Here is a 20,805-nt window from a genome sequence, read left to right as displayed (position 1 = left end):
GTGGTAGGATTGTTTCTTAAATACTGATAGATTTCAGCTGGTGTCATGACTTTCCATAGCTTTTTGTATCTCTATTTCTTCATGTGTTCAATACTTTTTCCCTGCGTCATTTCTCATTATTACACATAACTTAATTTATAGACATCTATGTTTTAATTTCTTTGCCTGTGTGGATTGGATGGGTTGTTACCAACATCTGGTGAGAATTTCATGTCAATATCATCTTTAGAAATATTTTTACTTAGAAAATTGGTCACGTGTTTAACACTTTTTTTCACTTGCTGTATACACATGTATCTGTACATTAAAAAAAATAAAAAAAACTGTATATATATATTTTATTTTTAAGGCAGATGCTTGGGTTCTCTAATGTTGAGAATAGTCTTTTTTTTTGCAGTTGAATATATACTCATACACTGTTTGCCTACCTTTGCTTTATGGTTGTAAAACGTATAAAATAGACATAGCCCCCTCTAGTGGTTGTCATGCAACATGTCAAGAAAATTTATATCCCGTAAATTAAATTAAAAGACAAATAATGCTGTCTGTAGGGTCAGCCACCGATGCTGCGGGGGTCGTCTTCACAGGATTTCTACAGAAGCGTGCGTGACATTTACCCGTATCACATACCTGCAAAAAACCTTGCTGGCCTTCTGCTGCCTTTGTAAATGTAAGCAGATATATTTAGGAGATCTGCAAGCAAGAGACTCGTTAACATATGCATGAGATTAACCAAACATTTATTTTTTAATTTATTGCTAATTATCACCCTGATACCTCCTAAGTGGTATGATAACATGTTTCATCAAACATTTCAGGGTCCTGCATCCAGTCTTTTATTAATTAGACATTTATGACATATTCTATTAGTATTCCATAAATCTAATTAATTAGAAATCCCCTAAAATGGGCGGTCCACCTTCTAGGAAATTTTTTTTTTTCACTTAAATTTACAATTTAGGGGCTAACAGTTATTTTTGCAATTGGGTTTCTATAAAAATGTTGCACTATTTGCCTTCTACAGCCTCTGTGTTGCACAGTCTATTGCTGGCTACAGAATGAGTTAACTGAGAATCTGTCAGTGAGCTCGTTCTGACAATCTGAAAGGAGAGTTTCTGTCTCTTTTCTGAGCTTCTCATGGCTGATTTATGACCACAGACCACATCAAGGTTTAATGTCCAAGGCTGTAAAAGCTAAATGATACAAAACATTGAATGAAACCCAATTACAATAATGATTTTTAGCCCAAAATACATTAATTTAAATTGTCACCAAAGAGGAAAACACCTTTAATTGAAATAATTTAGATATAGTAAGGAGCTGCCAGCATTAGAAATGTAAAAAATGACTTATAATATGAATTTATATTTTTTGGCACAAAATGCACTTTTTTTAGGACCCATGTAAATAGCTCTAAATATCTTAAGGTTCCTTCCAAAATGTTAAAGTTTCAGAAAATCCCTGTCCTCTGGTTGCAGTTTGTAAAAAAAAAAAAAGCTTTATTCTCCCTCCCCTGGTCCAGGCCTGAGTCTTCATCATTGCTTCGTATGTTTGCAGGCAATAACAGACATTAAATGCAGAGGTGGATACTCAGTGGTGGACCTGAGGATGAAGAGTAAAGCACTGTTTTGACTTTTTTTTTATTGTACCTGGGGAACAAGGATTTTCCAAAATTGGAAAACCCCTTTAAGAATATTCGATGCAGTAGCGGAAGTCGCTGATTACCTTACGTCAACTTCTGTAATGTGGTCACAGATGTTGATAGAGCTGGCCAGTAGGATCACACAGCCCGGGGAAAGGTCGCCTGTACTGATGCTGAGAGCAAAAGAAAGAAATGATTGCCCCGTGAAGCATCCAGAAGCTACCGGCTTACACATATAAGGTTATGTTCACACTCGATGTTTGGTCCCGTGGACGGGGAAAAAATAGTAAGAAAAATTGATGCTCCTGTTGTGTTCTAAAAGGGGTTGTCCAGGTTTGGGGCATAAGTTGCAGTTATTCGATGTGCACACTGCACGCTGTCAGGATTCTCCGCTGCTGGTGCAATTTGCATGCAAGCAGTCACATGCCGACTAGACGTATCACTTGTATTGAGAGAGACCACACACAACTAGTTGGCATGTGACCACCTGAATACAAATTGCAGCTGTCACAGGTCCCGGAGAATCCTGACAGTGCACAGTGTGCGTGCTGTGAGGATTCACAAGTCTGCAGTCACATAGAGAGATTGCAGACTTGAAGTGATACGTAAGGACAACCCCTTTAATATATACAAATTGAAGACCAAACTCTCACTCAGCTGAAAACTATTCATCTTGACCTTTCTATGCACATGCATGCTTCGTTGGGTTGAGCGTGCATATGCTTCAATGGGGAAAAGGTAATTGGTGACTGTAGTCTGAGGCTACACATTATAGGGCATCCACAGGCAAACGTCTACAGTGTTGCCTTACTTAAGCTTCGTCAAGTGGGGAAGTTGTGGGAAGTGATGCAGCAGGATTTCGATCATTTGGCAATTCAGGGCATTCTTGGACAAACTGTAGAAAGACATAAAATCAGATTAGTGATATCGCTGTTTGTCTGTAGTCATTTGATAATAATTTAAAGAGGTTCTATCACCAGATTTCTTGATAAAATGTGTATATATTAATAATTAGATCTCTTTGATCTGATGAGGTTGGTGTACTTACTTTAAAAATCCATGTCAGAATGGCTGTATAATACTGATGTGATAATAAGATGAATATTTTATAAGTCCACTGATAGAGTGATAGAAGTCATGAAACCAAGAGGATTCAGTTTCCTGACTGACAGATGCAGCTTGTACTGAGCAGTGGGAGATCTCAGCAACAGGGAGGAGGGACACTGAGGGACTGTCAATCAGGCTAGGTGAGCGAAGGTTGAGCAGAAGCACAAAGAAGGGACAAGGAACTGAATTAAGCTAGATGTGCAGAGGTTCAGCAGCAGTATAGAGGAGGGACACTGAGGAGCCGTCAGTTAAGTTGTATGGGCGGAGGTTCAGTAGCACAGAGGAGGGACACTGAGGAACAGTCAGACTAAGTGGGCAGATGTTCAGATGCAGCATAGAGGAGGGACACTGAGGAGCTGTCAGACTAAGTGGGCAGAGGTTCATCAGCAGCATAGAGGAGGGACACTGAGGAGTTATCAGACTAAGTGGGCAGAGGATCAGATGCAGCATAGAGGAGGGACACTGAGGAGCTGTCAGACTAAGTGGGCAGAGGTTCATCAGCAGCATAGAGGAGGGACACTGAGGAGTTATCAGACTAAGTGGGCAGAGGATCAGATGCAGCATAGAGGAGGGACACTGAGGAGCTGTCAGGCTAAGTGGGCAGAGGTTCATCAGCAGCATAGAGGAGGGACATTGAGGAATTATCAGGCTAAGTGGGCAAAGGATCAGCAGCAGCATAGAGGAGGGACACTGAGGAGCTGTCAGACTAAGTGGGCAGAGGATCAGCAGCAGCATAGAGGAGGGACACTGAGGAGCTGTCAGGCTAAGTGGGCAGAGGATCAGCTGCAGCATAGAGGAGCGACACTGAGGAGCTGTCAAGCTAAGTGGGCAGAGGTTCAGCAGCAGCATAGAGGAGGGACACTGAGGAGCTGTCAGGCTAAGTGGGCAGAGGTTCAGCTGCAGCATAGAGGAGGGACACTGAGGAGTTATCGGGCTAAGTGGGCAGAGGATCAGATGCAGCACAGAGGAGGGACATTGAGGAGTTATCAGGCTAAGTGGGCAGAGGATCAGACGCAGCACAGAGGATGGACGTTGAGGAGCTGTCAGGCTAAGTGGGCAGAGGTTCAGCTGCAGCACAGGAGGGACACTGAGGAGCTGTCAGACTAAGTGGGCAGAGGATCAGACGCAGCACAGAGGAGGGACGTTGAGGAGCTGTCAGGCTAAGTGGGCAGAGGTTCAGCTGCAGCACAGGAGGGACACTGAGGAGCTGTCAGACTAAGTGGGCAGAGGTTCAGCAGCAGCATAGTGGAGGGACACTGAGGACCTGTCAGGTTAAGTGGGCAGAGGTTCAGCTGCAGCATAGAGGAGGGACACTGAGGAGCGGTCAGACTAAGTGGGCAGAGGATCAGATGCAGCACAAAGGAGCGACACTGAGGAGCTGTCGATCGGGCTGGGTGGGCAGAGATTGAGTTAAACTTTCGTAAAGGATTACTCAGCCATTCTGACATTGATATTACAGCATCATTATCAGGCCATGGAGGTCTAGTGGTCATGTATGCAGCTTGTATTGTGACATCTGGGCATTGTTACACATTTATTTCCAGTTTAACAGCTGTATTACATTAAGTGTTTGTCTTCTATATATCATCCATTTTTCCTTCCTTGCATCAGATTATTCTCACCCATTTATAAAAACCGAACCTGGTAGATTGTCGGAACGTCTTTATCGTTTAAAGGCTCATTCAGATGTCCGTTTTTCTCATACAAGTTATATCGGTGTTTTTTATGGATAGCACCCAAGTCGTACCTACTAGTCTACGGGGTTTTCACATGTCTGATTTTATGCGGACAGAGTGGTCTTTGCAAAATCTTGAATACATGTCAGATATTGATCTGAGTGTCAGATCAAACTCGGCAATAAAAGTCTATGGGTCGGTGAAAAAAAAAAAAAAATCGGACAGCATTCGGGGGCCTGATCCTCAAAAAGGGACGCTCTGATCGACCCAATTGCTTCTGAGTCCTATAAGAGCTGTGACATCTTTCTATTCTATGTTTCCCAAAGTCTGTCCATGTCATAGTAATGACGCCTATAACCCGAAGCATTGTATTAATCAAAAATTGCTTAATGTCTTGTAAGGTGTTACAATGTATCATTATCATGCTGCAATGGAACAGAAAAGTATCAAACCACATTGTGAAACGACTACATACTTTATCCGTGTGAGATCCGAACACTTGATCAGTGCCAGCATGAGTCTCCTCAGCTTCTTGGAAGTCATGGGGTAATCTGTCAGACTTCAAAGAAACACGTACAGAGAGAAGAATAATACAGAATCGTTAGGCCCTGAATATCCAGCCAAAGAATGGTGACAGCTTTATTGTTCTCATATTCTTCATCATGTAATTACAGTGGGGGCAGGATGGAAGGGGCTTTAAGACAATTCCATGAAGTACCTCCAGAGACATATACATACTAAGGGGAAAATTCATCAAGATTGGCAATTTGTACGCTATTTTTGATACAGAGTCCACTATAGCAGGGGTGAGGAACCTCCGGTCTGTGGGCTGTAAATGGCTCGAGATGTCCTTCTCTCTGGGCAGATTCCTGGGAACCGCAGTGTTTGGGCTGGCATCCCCGTTTTCATGGCTGCTGGTCCTTTAATTCCTATTTACACTGTGAACATGCGCACGCAACATTCACTTCTGAATACTGCAGTGCACAAAATGAAGGATTACGTCCTGGCGCTGGCCAGTGCCAGCTTCGGGATGTCCTTTGTGGGTGAAATTAGTGAGCGCTGCACTCCCATCACACTAATGCATACAGCAGTTGCAGTGTCTCCTGTGATGTATATGCTCCTGCCCCAGTGTCTCCTGTGATGTATATACTCCTGCCCCAGTGTCTCCTGTGATGTATATACTCCTGCCCCAGTGTCTCCTGTGATGTATATACTCCTGCCCCAGTGTCTCCTGTGATGTATATACTCCTGCCCCTGTGTCTCCTGTGATGTACATGCTCCTGCCCCAGTGTCTCCTGTGATGTACATGCTCCTGCCCCAGTGTCTCCTGTGATGTATATACTCCTGCCCCAGTGTCTCCTGTGATGTATATACTCCTGCCCCTGTGTCTTCTATGTGATGTATATACTCCTGCCCCAGTGATTCCTATATACTGTAATGTATATGCTCCTGCCCCAGTGTCTCCTGTGATGTATATACTCCTGCCCCTGTGTCTTCTATGTGATGTATATGCTCCTGCCCCAGTGATTCCTATATACTGTAATGTATATGCTCCTGCCTCACTGTCCTGTTATGTATATGCTCCTGCTCCAATGTCATATGTGATGTATATGCTCCTGTTCCAGTGTCACCTATGTGATGTATACACTAATGCCCTAGTGTCTCCTATGTAACATATATGTTACTGCCTCAGTGTTTCCTACGTAATATATGTGCTTCTGCCCCTGTGTCTTCTATGTGATGTATATGCTCCTGCCCCAGTGTCTTCTATGTGATGTATATGCTCCTGCCCCAGTGTCTTCTATGTGATGTATATACTCCTGCCCCAGTGTCTCCTGTGATGTACATGCTCCTGCCCCAGTGTCTCCTGTGATGTATATACTCCTGCCCCAGTGTCTCCTGTGATGTATATGCTCCTGCCCCTGTGTCTTCTATGTGATGTATATGCTCCTGCCCCAGTGATTCCTATATACTGTAATGTATATGCTCCTGCCTCACTGTCCTGTTATGTATATGCTCCTGCTCCAATGTCATATGTGATGTATATGCTCCTGTTCCAGTGTCACCTATGTGATGTATACACTAATGCCCTAGTGTCTCCTATGTAACATATATGTTACTGCCTCAGTGTTTCCTACGTAATATATGTGCTCCTGCCCCAGTGTCTTCTATGTGATGTATATGCTCCTGCCCCAGTGTCTTCTATGTGATGTATATGATCCTGCCCCAGTGTCTTCTATGTGATGTACATGCTCCTGCCCCAGTGTCTCCTGTGATGTATATGCTCCTGCCCCCTGTGTCCTGCACAATCAACTTTAATATGATCTGTGGTCATAAATCAGCTAAGAGGAGGTCAGAAAATAGATACAGTAAGTTACAAACTGTCCCCTCAGAATGTGAGAGTAAGCTCACTGACTGATTCTCAGTTAACTCATTCTGCAGCCAGCAACAGACAGTGCAACTCAGAGCCTGTAGATGGCAAAAAGTGCAAGATTTTTATTGAAACCGAATTGCTAAAATGTTTTTAGCTTAAAATCCATGCATTTAAGTAAAATAGAAAAAAATATATCTCCAAAGGTGGACAACCCTTTTAAATACTTCTTAATGAATTTGGCATTTCTTCTAGCTATGTCAAACCAGAAATCCTCCACTCTAGTTATGGCCCAGATTCATCAGTTTGTGGTAGAAAACTGGCGTGAAACTGGAGAATTCGCAAACTTTTTGCACAACATATAGCAAAATAAATATGCAACTTTTTGGATTTTCATGCCAACTCCAGCAACTTTTTGAAAAGTGATTGAAACTTAGCGGGAGGTATTTCTATTAGCACAAATTAATTATGATTTGCACAAAAAGTGGCAAAAATTAAAACGGAATTGGCCAGTGTGAATGCACAAAAGACATAGTCGTGATCTCTATTCACCTGAAGGACTTTGATGGTTGAAGTGATGCAGATCTGTTTTCATTCTGGACCATAAAAGATCCTTCCCTATAAATTAAGCAACATTAAAGAAGTTTTCCAGGGAACAAAAAATAGTTAGTGCAACCTGGCACAGAAAATTATATGACTTTCTGACATACCGTAATTTTCCTTGCTGCCACTGCTTTTCCTGGCCTGTGTTCACTTTTTTTCTTTTCCAGTACATGTTATTAGCTCTGTGTAAAGGGGGCTGGCTGATTGCATGTTTCAATTGCTAAGTCAGCCCCCTTTTCTATCTGTGCACTGAAGATCTCGTCCAACTTAGTTATCAAACAAGCAATACTGATCCGATGTTTAGGATCAGAATAGGACGTACGGATGCACCCTAAGGATCCACCATCCAATAAAAGAGGGCTGAACCATCTGTGTGTAAGCATTTTGCTCCAAGTCTTTTTGTATATATCTGGCATATATCTGGCATATTTGTTTTTGGATAGATCCATTTATCCAGTGAGATTGATCAGTTAATCTTTGCTAATTGCTGTATGTTACCTCGTGTGAGATTTTTCATTGAACCATAATTGCCCCATTAGCATTCTAGTCATGGATTGTAGTGTAGTTAATACTAATGTTTCCTGTTACAGGGATTATCTGGGACTTTGGGGTCCTTTTGGCTATGGGGCTAAGAACTTAAGGGCAGATAGTTGCTAACTACCTGCCTGTTCTGCCTTGCGGTTGTTACACCCGGTCCGTTTCCTGTACCTCCAAGGGGTCTCCGTCGGGACGCTCGCTCTGTGCCGGCTCCACGCTGTCTGAATGCAGTCTCTGCCCCTCCTTCCTCTCCTGCTTCCTGGCGTGCGGCCAGCAGGTTCCCTGGCTGGGTTCTTAGGTCACACGTGCGCTCACTCCCGGTCTCTTAAAGAGACAGTGTGCATTTTCCAAAAGTTGCCTCTAACCAATAGCGTGTGGCTGGCTACTATTTCTAGCTCCTCCACCTTAGGGAGGGCGCCGGAGCAACAAGTATTCACTGTTGCTAACTTCCAGTTCCTGTTACATGCGCTTCTGTTTCTGAGGTATCTGCCAAGTACTCTGCTTACACTGTCTGTTTCCACAGATCCGCTGCTATCTGTTACCCGGTTATTCTGGACTGCATCCGCACTATCTATGCTGGACCCGTCTAGTCCCGCCTGTCTTCCTGCCACTCCTCCAGCCTACGCCAGTGCTCCCGGTATCTGCTTCTACTCGAACTCCCGGTATCTTCCAGTCAGCTCTGCAGCATCCACTAACCCTGCTGGTCCATCTGTTCCGCTGGGACAGCCTCCACGAGTACGGGGTCTAACTGAAGGTAACACTCGTGTCCTCCGGGCATACTATTCTGTCCCTGTTCGAGGGGACTTACTATGGGTGTCTGGGGATCACGCAGTAACGCCCCCTTTGGAGCTCCCCGTACCGTGGTCTAGTGGTTCCACATTTAACTTCAATAAATACGAATGTGAACTTCTACATCTGTGCCTCCGTTTCCGTTCGTTACAGCGGTGATCTGTTTTGGTTTAATGGTCATAGACTGCCCCTACCAGTGTTTCTCCTGCATCCGGTAATGTCACGTCAACAGAGCATCTTCACTTCTGTTCTACTCAGTCGATGGGTCGTCACTGCCGATGTCATGCTAATTGGCAACCATCTCCTCCCTGCCTAAGTGCTGGAAGATGGCTATCAATCAGCATGACGTCGGCAGTGACGCCCTGTCAACAGAGCAGACTGGAAGAGCAAGAGCTGCTGTGTTGACATGAGGTCAAATGAAGCCAGAGAATTACCACTTGAGATGGAAAAGATTGTCACGGGGCAGAACACGGAAGTAGTTAGCAACTACCTGCCGGTAAGTTCATAGCCCCATAGCCAAAAAGAAAAAACAAATTTCCAGATAATCCCTTTAATTATGGTAAGTTTTTCACATATCAGACCAGGTAAAAATATTTAATAATAATATATACTAACCTACCTACTCTTGTCACATCATATCAGTTCAATGTAATTCAGCCAATTACACAATGCTTATGATCCATATAACCTTTCTATTTTTACCTGTTGGATTCCTGAAATGTTAGCAGCACTTTCTGTTGCGCTCCTAATCTGCAGACACAGCAGAAAAACATTTGTTAAGTTGTTTAAACTGGATATTAAGCAGAAAACAAGGAGGTAATGGATCACAAACTTACCTAATGGTGACATCGGTCAGGTTCTTCTCCAGAGACAAAGACTCAGCTAAGCACATAATGCCACCCAGAGATATTCGATTTCTACTCAAACTGTTACAAAATAAATTACCATATATAATATCTGTATAAACAATGCAAAAAGGAAAAAAAAGACACAAACGGCAAACACGGGGGCTGATTTACTGAAGCTATCTAACTTTTACACATTGCAAACTTAGGCTAGACAGTCTTCCAATACCCTAAAATGATCATAGTGCCCTTTGCTGGTTGATAAGATCTGGCACATCTTTAGACTGTCTAGTCATAAGCCCCCATCCACATTGTAGATTGCTGCTGGCCGACTGATCATATAGCTATTAGCCCTGAATCCTGCATACGCAGAACGCTAGTTTTTTCTCCATGAGAGAGCCGCTGTCAGACTCCACTAGCAGCGGCTTATCTCTCAGATAAAACAAAATGATTGACCATTGGAAACCCAATGTGTCAGATCCTTCTTTCCACTGGAAAGCCAACATGCTGAATCATTCTTGCCCTTGGAAACCCAATGTGCCAAATCCTTCTTTCCCCAGTAGACCCAACGTGCCCGAACTTTATTTCCCCCGGAAACCCAATGTGCCGAATCCTTCATTTCCCTGGAAACTCAATGTGCCAGATTCTTCTTTCCCCCGGAACACCCAACATGCCGGCTCCTTCTTTCCCTGTGAAACCCAACATGCCGGCTCTTTCTTTCTTCAGTAGACCCAACATGTCGGCTTCTTCTTTCCCCCAGGAACCCAACTTGCCAGATCCTTTTTTCCCCAGGAAACCCAATGTGATGAATCCTCCTGTCCCCTGGAAACCCAGTGTGCCAGATCCTTCTTTCCCTAAGAGACCCAACATGCCGGATCCTTATTTCCCCTGGAAACCCAACGCACCAGATCCTTCTTTCCCCAAGAAGCCCAGTGTGCCAGAGCCTTCTCTGTTATGATCCTAGTGGCAAGGATCGCAAGTTTGACTAGCTAAGTAACTAAACCGACGACCAGCTCTGGGGAAGTGGTATCTGGATTGACTGCAACCTGATCCTATCCGCAAACAACTATAGGCAGCCGTGGAACGTTACCTGGAAATCCTAGACGTCTCTTCACGGCCTGAGAAACTACCTATTCCTAGAGGGAAAGTAAAGTCCTTACTTGCCTCAGAGAAATGACCCCAAAGATATAGAAAAGCCCCCCACAAATATTAACGGTGAGTTAAGGGGAAAGCACAAACGCAGAGATGAAATAGATTTAGCAAATGAGGCCCGCTAACACTAGATAGCAGAAAATAGGAAGGGAGCTGTGCGGTCAATAGAAAACCCTAAGCAAAGTATCCACGTAGAGATTGCTCGAGCCCCCGCACCAACTAACGGTGCGGGGGAAGCAACTCCGTACCCCAGAGCTTACCAGCAACAAGAACTCACATATTAGCAAGCTGGACTAAACTCATCATACACAGAAATCATATTGCAGACTGATGAGCAAAAAATAATCAAACAGAAACTTAGCTTCTCCAGAACAGACTGAAAACGAAGATAATCAGGGGAGATCAGAATAGCACTGAATACATCGACAGCCGGCAACAAGTGGAGGTGAAGCAGAGCTAAATAGGAAACTCCCTAGTGCATAACGAGGCAGCTGATCCAGCCACAGATCCGCAGGATAACAAACAAAGCCACCAGGGGGAGCCCAAAAACAAAACTCACACAATACCACCTGTGACCACAAGAGGGAGCCCGAAAACAGAGTTCACAACAGTACCCCCCCCTTGAGGAGGGGTCACCGAACCCTCATCAAAAACCCCCAGGGCGATCAGGGTGAGCCACATGGAAGGCACGAACCAAATCAGCCGCATGAACATCAGAGGCGACAACCCAGGAATTATCCTCCTGACCATAGCCCTTCCACTTAACCAAATACTGAAGCCTCCGTCTAGAAATACGAGAATCCAAGATCTTCTCCACCACGTATTCCAATTCTCCCTCAACCAGCACAGGGGCAGGAGGCTCAACCGAAGGAACCACAGGCACCACATACCTCCGCAACAACGACCGATGGAACACATTATGAATAGCAAACGATGCTGGGAGGTCCAAACGAAATGACACAGGGTTAAGGACTTCCAAAATCTTATAAGGACCGATAAACCGAAGCTTGAACTTGGGAGAGGAGACCTTCATAGGAACAAAGCGAGAAGACAACCACACCAAGTCCCCAACGCGAAGTCGGGGACCCACACAGCGACGGCGGTTGGCAAAGTGCTGAGCCTTCTCTTGTGACAGCTTCAAATTGTCCACCACATGATCCCAAATCTGATGCAACCTATCCACCACAAGATCCACTCCAGGACAGTCAGAAGGCTCCACCTGACCCGAGGAAAAACGAGGATGAAACCCCGAATTACAAAAAAAAGGCGAAACCAAAGTAGCAGAACTAGCCCGATTATTAAGGGCAAATTCGTCCAATGGCAAAAAAGCCACCCAGTCGTCCTGATCAGCAGAAACAAAACATCTTAAATAAATTTCCAAGGTCTGATTAGTTCGCTCGGTCTGGCCATTCGTCTGAGGATGGAAGGCCGACGAAAAAGACAAATCAATGCCCATCTTAGCACAAAAGGTCCGCCAAAATCTAGACACAAACTGGGATCCTCTGTCGGAAACAATATTCTCAGGGATCCCGTGCAAACGAACCACATTTTGAAAAAACAGCGAAACCAACTCGGAGGAGGAAGGCAACTTAGGCAAGGGCACCAAATGGACCATCTTAGAAAAACGATCACACACCACCCAGATGACAGACATTCTCTGAGAGACAGGGAGATCTGAAATAAAATCCATGGAAATGTGCATCCAAGGCCTCTTCGGGACAGGCAAAGGTAACAGCAAACCACTGGCACGAGAACAGCAAGGCTTAGCCCGAGCACAAATTCCACATGACTGCACAAAGGAACGCACATCCTGCGACAAGGAAGGCCACCAAAAGGACCTGGCCACCAAATCTCTGGTACCAAATATTCCAGGATGGCCTGCCAACACCGAAGAATGAACCTCGGAAATAACTCTGTTGGTCCATCTATCTGGGACAAACAGTCTCTCCGGTGTACAACGGTCAGGTCTATCCGCCTGAAACTCCTGCAGCACTCGTCGCAAATCTGGGGAGATGGCAGACAAAATCACCCCTTCTCTGAGGATACCAGCCGGCTCAGAATCTCCAGGAGAGTCAGGCACAAAACTCCTAGAAAGAGCATCAGCCTTCACATTCTTCGAACCAGGCAGGTACGAGACCACGAAATCAAAACGAGAGAAAAACAACGACCAACGAGCCTGTCTAGGATTCAACCGCTTGGCCGACTCGGGATAAATCAGATTTTTGTGATCAGTCAAGACCACCACACGATGCTTAGCTCCCTCGAGCCAATGTCGCCACTCCTCAAATGCCCACTTCATAGCCAACAACTCCCGATTACCGACATCATAATTCCGCTCGGCAGGCGAAAACTTTCTTGAAGAGAAAGCACATGGCTTCATCACCGAGCCATCAGAGCTTCTCTGCGACAAAACAGCCCCCGCTCCAATCTCAGAAGCATCAACCTCGACCTGGAAAGGAAGAGAGACATCTGGCTGACATAAGACCGGAGCCGAGGAAAACCGGCGCTTCAGCTCCCGAAAGGCCTCCTGTTGTGAATTTGGATTTTGGGCTCCCCCGGTGGCTACTGGTGGAATTGAACTGGTGTCTTCATCTTCTCTGTTCACCTGTTCCCATCAAGATGTGGGAGTCGCTATATAACCTTGCTGCTCTGTTAGTTGCTTGCCGGTCAACAATGTTATCAGAAGCCTCTCTGTGCTTGTTCCTGCTCCTAGACAACTACTAGATAAGTTGGACTCTTGTCCATGTTTGTTTTTGCATTTTTGTTCCAGTTCACAGCTGTAGTTTCGTTACTGTGTCTGGAAAGCTCTTGTGAACAGGAATTGCCACTCTGGTGTTATGAGTTAATGCCAGAGTTTTAAAGTAATTTCTGGATGGTGTTTTGATAGGGTTTTTAGCTGACCATGAAAGTGTCCTTTCTGTCTTCTGCTATGTAGTAAGTGGACCTCAAATTTGCTAAACCTATTTTCATACTACGTTTGTTATTTCATCTTGATTCACCGCCAATACATGTGGGGGGCCTCTGTCTCCTTTCGGGGTATTTCTCTAGAGGTGAGCTAGGACTAATATTTTCCTCTGCTAGTTTTATTTAGTCCTCCGGCTGGTGCTGGGCATCTAGAATCAACGTAGGCATGCTACCCGGCCACTGCTAGTTGTGCGTTAGGTTTAGTTCATGGTCAGCTCAGTTTCCATCTTCCAAGAGCTAGTTCCTATATATGCTGATGCTATGATCTCTTGCCATTGAGATCATGACAGTTTGACCGGCCCACTAAAGGGTTAAAATCCTTGGCTGAGAAAGGAGAGAAATAAGTAGTCTGCTGAAATTTTTTTTTTTTTTTTTTTCTCTCCTTTGAATGGCTCTGTGTTCACCTGTTTGCAATGGATCTTCAGAGTGTAACTGCAGGTTTGAATAATCTCGCCACGAAGGTACAAAATTTGCAAGATTTTGTTTGTCATGCACCTGTATCTGAGCCGAGAATTCCTTTGCCGGAATTTTTCTCGGGGAATAGATCTGGGTTTCAGAATTTTCGAAATAATTGCAAATTATTTTTGTCCCTGAAATCTCGCTCTGCCGGAGATCCTGCACAGCAGGTCAGGATTGTGATTTCCTTGCTCCGGGGCGACCCTCAAGACTGGGCTTTTTCATTGACACCAGGGGATCCTGCGTTGCTCAATGTGGATGCGTTTTTTCTGGCCTTGGGGTTGCTTTATGACGAACCTCATTTGGAGCTTCAGGCAGAAAAAACTTTGATGTCCCTATCTTAGGGGCAAGATGAAGCGGAAATTTACTGCCAAAGATTCCGTAAATGGTCTGTGCTTACTCAGTGGAATGAGTGCGCCCTGGCGGCGACTTTCAGAGAGGGTCTCTCTGATGCCATTAAGGATGTTATGGTGGGGTTCCCTGTGCCTGCGGGTCTGAATGAGTCCATGACAATGGCTATTCAGATCGATAGGCGTTTGCGGGAGCGCAAACCAGTGCACCATCTGGCGGTGTCCACTGAGAAATCGCCAGAGAGTATGCAGTGTGATAGAATTCTGTCCCGAAGCGAGCGGCAGAATTTTAGACGGAAAAATGGGTTGTGTTTCTATTGTGGTGATTCTACTCATGTTATATCAGCATGCTCTAAGCGCACTAAAAAGCTTGGTAAATCTGTTTCCATTTGCACCTTACCGTCTAAGTTTATTCTATCTGTGACCCTGATTTGCTCTTTGTCATCTATTACCACGGACGCCTATGTCGACTCTGGCGCCGCTTTGAGTCTTATGGATTGGTCCTTTGCCAAACGCTGTGGGTATGATTTAGAGCCTTTGGAGACTCCTATTCCTCTGAAGGGGATTGACTCCACCCCATTGGCTAATAATAAACCACAATACTGGACACAAGTAACTATGCGTATTAATCCGGATCACCAGGAGATTATTCGCTTTCTGGTGCTGTATAATCTACATGATGATTTGGTGCTAGGATTGCCTTGGCTGCAATCTCACAACCCAGTCCTCGACTGGAAAGCTATGTCTGTGTTGAGCTGGGGATGTAAGGGGGCTCATGGGGATGTACCTGTGGTTTCCATTTCATCATCTATTCCCTCTGAAATTCCTGAGTTCCTGTCTGACTATCGTGACGTCTTTGAAGAATCCAAGCTTGGTTCGTTACCTCCGCACCGAGAGTGCGATTGTGCCATAGATTTAATCCCGGGTAGTAAATACCCAAAGGGTCGTTTATTTAATCTGTCTGTGCCTGAACATGCTGCTATGCGTGAATATATAAAGGAGTCCTTGGAAAAGGGACATATTCGTCCATCGTCATCTCCCTTAGGAGCCGGTTTTTTCTTTGTGTCAAAAAAAGACGGCTCTTTGAGACCATGTATTGATTATCGGCTTTTGAATAAAATCACTGTTAAATATCAATACCCATTGCCGTTGCTGACTGATTTGTTTGCTCGCATAAAGGGGGCCAAGTGGTTCTCTAAGATTGACCTTCGTGGGGCGTATAATTTGGTGCGAATCAGGCAGGGGGATGAGTGGAAAACCGCATTTAATACGCCCGAGGGCCACTTTGAGTATTTGGTGATGCCTTTTGGTCTTTCAAATGCTCCGTCAGTTTTCCAGTTCTTTATGCATGATATTTTTCGCGATTATTTGGATAAATTTATGATTGTGTATCTGGATGATATTCTGATTTTTTCGGATGACTGGGACTCTCATGTCCAGCAAGTCAGGAGGGTTTTTCAGGTTTTGCGGTCTAATTCTTTGTGTGTGAAGGGTTCTAAGTGTGTTTTTGGGGTACAGAGGATTTCCTTTTTGGGATATATTTTTTCCCCCTCTTCCATTGAAATGGATCCTGTTAAGGTTCAAGCTATTTGTGATTGGACGCAGCCCTCTTCTCTTAAGAGTCTTCAGAAATTTTTGGGCTTTGCTAACTTTTATCGTCGATTTATTGCTGGTTTTTCGGATATTGCTAAGCCATTGACCGATTTGACTAAGAAGGGTGCTGATGTTGCTGATTGGTCCCCTGATGCTGTGGAGGCCTTTCGGGAGCTTAAGCGCCGTTTTTCCTCTGCCCCTGTGTTGCGTCAGCCTGATGTTGCTCTACCTTTTCAGGTTGAGGTCGACGCTTCTGAGATCGGAGCTGGGGCAGTGTTGTCGCAGAAAAGTTCTGACTGCTCCGTGATGAGGCCTTGTGCCTTCTTTTCCCGTAAATTTTCGCCCGCTGAGCGGAATTATGATGTTGGGAATCGGGAGCTTTTGGCCATGAAGTGGGCTTTTGAGGAGTGGCGCCATTGGCTTGAGGGGGCCAGACATCAGGTGGTGGTATTGACTGACCACAAAAATTTGGTTTATCTTGAGACCGCCAGGCGCCTGAATCCTAGACAGGCGCGCTGGTCATTATTTTTCTCTCGGTTTAATTTTGTGATGTCATACCTACCGGGTTCTAAGAATGTTAAGGCGGATGCCCTTTCTAGGAGTTTTGAGCCTGACTCGCCTGGTAACTCTGAGCCCACAGGTATCCTTAAGGATGGAGTGGTATTGTCAGCCGTTTCTCCAGACCTGCGGCGGGCCTTGCAGGAGTTTCAGGCGGATAGACCTGATCGTTGCCCACCTGATAAACTGTTTGTTCCTGATGATTGGACCAGTAGAGTCATCTCTGAGGTTCATTCTTCTGCGTTGGCAGGTCATCCTGGCATTTTTGGTACCAGGGATTTGGTGGCAAGGTCCTTCTGGTGGCCTTCCCTGTCACGAGATGTGCGAGGCTTTGTGCAGTCTTGTGACGTTTGTGCTCGGGCCAAGCCTTGTTGTTCTCGGGCTAGTGGATTGTTGTTGCCCTTGCCTATTCCTAAGAGGCCTTGGACGCACATCTCGATGGATTTTATTTCAGATCTGCCTGTTTCTCAGAAGATGTCTGTCATCTGGGTGGTGTGTGACCGTTTCTCTAAGATGGTCCATTTGGTTCCTCTGCCCAAGTTGCCTTCTTCTTCCGAGTTGGTTCCTCTGTTTTTTCAAAATGTTGTTCGTTTGCATGGTATTCCTGAGAATATCGTTTCTGACAGAGGGACCCAATTCGTGTCTAGATTTTGGCGGGCATTCTGTGCTAGGATGGGCATAGATTTATCTTTTTCGTCCGCTTTCCATCCTCAGACGAATGGCCAGACTGAGCGGATTAATCAGACCCTGGAGACATATCTGAGGTGTTTTGTGTCTGCTGACCAGGATGATTGGGTTGCTTTTTTGCCATTGGCGGAGTTCGCTCTCAATAATCGGGCCAGCTCTGCCACTTTGGTGTCCCCGTTTTTCTGTAATTCGGGGTTTCATCCTCGATTTTCCTCTGGTCAGGTGGAATCTTCGGATTGTCCTGGAGTGGATGCTGTGGTGGAGAGATTGCATCAGATCTGGGGGCAGGTGGTGGACAATTTGAGGTTGTCCCAGGAGAAGACTCAGCTTTTTGCTAACCGCCGTCGTCGTGTTGGTCCTCGTCTTCGTGTTGGGGACTTGGTGTGGTTGTCTTCTCGTTTTGTCCCTATGAGGGTCTCTTCTCCTAAGTTTAAGCCTCGGTTCATCGGCCCGTATAAGATATTGGAGATTCTTAACCCTGTTTCCTTCCGTTTGGACCTCCCTGCATCCTTTTCTATTCATAACGTTTTTCATCGGTCATTATTGCGCAGGTATGAGGTACCGGTTGTGCCTTCCGTTGAGCCTCCTGCTCCGGTGTTGGTTGAGGGTGAGTTGGAGTACGTTGTGGAGAAAATCTTAGACTCTCGTGTTTCCAGACGGAGACTCCAGTATCTGGTCAAGTGGAAGGGATACGGCCAGGAGGATAATTCTTGGGTGAATGCATCTGATGTTCATGCCTCTGATCTGGTTCGTGCCTTTCATAGGGCCCATCCTGATCGCCCTGGTGGTTCTGGTGAGGGTTCGGTGCCCCCTCCTTGAGGGGGGGGTACTGTTGTGAATTTGGATTTTGGGCTCCCCCGGTGGCTACTGGTGGAATTGAACTGGTGTCTTCATCTTCTCTGTTCACCTGTTCCCATCAAGATGTGGGAGTCGCTATATAACCTTGCTGCTCTGTTAGTTGCTTGCCGGTCAACAATGTTATCAGAAGCCTCTCTGTGCTTGTTCCTGCTCCTAGACAACTACTAGATAAGTTGGACTCTTGTCCATGTTTGTTTTTGCATTTTTGTTCCAGTTCACAGCTGTAGTTTCGTTACTGTGTCTGGAAAGCTCTTGTGAACAGGAATTGCCACTCTGGTGTTATGAGTTAATGCCAGAGTTTTAAAGTAATTTCTGGATGGTGTTTTGATAGGGTTTTTAGCTGACCATGAAAGTGTCCTTTCTGTCTTCTGCTATGTAGTAAGTGGACCTCAAATTTGCTAAACCTATTTTCATACTACGTTTGTTATTTCATCTTGATTCACCGCCAATACATGTGGGGGGCCTCTGTCTCCTTTCGGGGTATTTCTCTAGAGGTGAGCTAGGACTAATATTTTCCTCTGCTAGTTTTATTTAGTCCTCCGGCTGGTGCTGGGCATCTAGAATCAACGTAGGCATGCTACCCGGCCACTGCTAGTTGTGCGTTAGGTTTAGTTCATGGTCAGCTCAGTTTCCATCTTCCAAGAGCTAGTTCCTATATATGCTGATGCTATGATCTCTTGCCATTGAGATCATGACAGCCTCCACAGCCGCAGGAGACCAATTAGTAACATCAGAACCCTTCTTGGTCAAATCCGTCAAAGGCTTAACAACACCAGAAAAATTAGCGATGAAGCGACGGTAAAAATTAGCAAAACCCAAGAACTTCTGAAGACTCTTAACAGATGTAGGCTGAGTCCAGTCATGAATAGCCTGAACCTTGACTGGGTCCATCTCAATAGTAGAAGGGGAAAAAATGAAACCCAAAAAAGAAACCTTCTGGACTCCAAAAAGACATTTTGAGCCCTTCACAAATAAAGCATTGGCACGCAGGACCTGAAACACCATCCTGACCTGCTTAACATGGGACTCCCAATCATCAGAAAAAAACAGAATATCATCCAGATACACAATCATAAATTTATCCAGATACTCGCGGAAGATGTCGTGCATGAAGGACTGAAAGACAGAAGGAGCGTTAGAAAGTCCAAAAGGCATCACCAAGTACTCGAAATGGCCTTCGTCGTATTAAATGCAGTTTTCCATTCATCACCCTGCTTAATACGCACAAGGTTATACGCACCACGAAGATCTATCTTGGTGAACCAACTAGACCCCCTAATGCGAGCAAACAGATCAGATAACAATGGCAAAGGATACTGAAATTTGACCGTGATTTTATTTAGAAGGCGATAATCAATACAAGGTCTCAGGGAATCATCCTTCTTAGCCACAAAAAAGAATCCCGCACCCAGAGGGGAGGAGGAGGGGCGAATAAGTCCTTTCTCCAAAGACTCCTTTATATAACTCCGCATAGCAGCATGCTCCGGCACTGACAAATTGAAAAGTCGTCCCTTAGGAAACTTACTACCAGGAATCAAATTTATAGCACAATCACAATCCCTATGAGGAGGTAGAGAACTGAGTTTGGGCTCATCAAATACATCCTGGTAGTCCGACAAAAACGCAGGGACTTCAGAAGGAGTGGATGAAGCATTTGACACCACAGGAGCGTCGCCATGAATTCCCTGGCAACCCCAACTTGACACAGACATTGCTTTCCAATCCAGGACTGGATTATGAGTCTGCAACCATGGCAGACCCAACACGACAACATCATGCAAATTATGCAGAACAAGAAAGCGAATCACCTCCTGATGAACAGGAGTCATGCACATGGTCACTTGCGTCCAGTACTGAGGTTTATTCATAGCCAATGGTGTAGCATCAATACCCCTTAGTGGAATAGGGAATTTTAAAGGCTCCAAAACAAAACCACAGCGCCGGGCAAATGACAAATCCATCAGGCTCAGGGCAGCACCTGAATCTACAAAAGCCATAACCGGGTAAGATGACAGGGAACAAATCAGGGTAACAGACAAAATGAACTTAGGCTGTAAAGTACCGATGGTGACAGATTTATCAATCTTTTTTGTGCGCTTAGAGCATGCTGAGATAACATGAGCTGAGTCACCACAGTAAAAGCACAACCCATTTTGCCGTCTATAATTTTGCCGTTCACTTCTGGTCAGAATTCTATCACATTGCATAGACTCAGGTGTCTGTTCAGAAGACACCGCCAAATGGTGCGCAGGTTTGCGCTCCCGCAAACGCCGATCAATCTGAATGGCCAGAGTCATTGACTCATTCAGACCTGCAGGCGTAGGGAACCCCACCATGACATTCTTAATGGCTTCAGAAAGACCCTTTCTGAAATTTGCAGCCAGGGCACACTCATTCCATTGAGTAAGCACCGACCATTTCCGAAATTTCTGGCAATACACCTCTGCTTCATCTTGCCCCTGAGAGAGGGCCAATAAAGCTTTTTCAGACTGGTTCTCAAGATTAGGTTCCTCATAGAGCAATCCAAGGGCCAGAAAAAACGCATCCACACTGAGCAATGCAGGATCCCCTGGCGCCAATGCGAAGGCCCAATCTTGAGGGTCGCCGCGCAAGAAAG

At 45.2% G+C, this 20,805-nt stretch overlaps 1 protein-coding gene across 1 annotated transcript in view; it reads right to left on the bottom strand.

Moving 5' to 3' along the window:
* Positions 1 to 20,805, bottom strand: part of NLRC5 (NLR family CARD domain containing 5) — a 141,874-nt gene that overhangs the window by 70,733 nt on the left and 50,336 nt on the right. Inside the window, exons 17-23 of the mRNA XM_077288340.1 lie at positions 9,562 to 9,651; positions 9,428 to 9,475; positions 7,349 to 7,414; positions 4,901 to 4,984; positions 2,454 to 2,537; positions 1,726 to 1,815; positions 631 to 693 (exon numbers count right to left, since the gene is read on the bottom strand). Coding sequence (XP_077144455.1) covers positions 631 to 693; positions 1,726 to 1,815; positions 2,454 to 2,537; positions 4,901 to 4,984; positions 7,349 to 7,414; positions 9,428 to 9,475; positions 9,562 to 9,651 — 525 coding nt within the window. The remainder of the gene's footprint in view (positions 1 to 630; positions 694 to 1,725; positions 1,816 to 2,453; positions 2,538 to 4,900; positions 4,985 to 7,348; positions 7,415 to 9,427; positions 9,476 to 9,561; positions 9,652 to 20,805) is intronic.

This window comes from Ranitomeya variabilis, chromosome 2 (assembly GCF_051348905.1).
Source record: "Ranitomeya variabilis isolate aRanVar5 chromosome 2, aRanVar5.hap1, whole genome shotgun sequence".
Classification (NCBI taxonomy): Eukaryota; Metazoa; Chordata; class Amphibia; order Anura; family Dendrobatidae; genus Ranitomeya; species Ranitomeya variabilis.
This window is presented reverse-complemented; position numbering and strand designations above follow the sequence as displayed.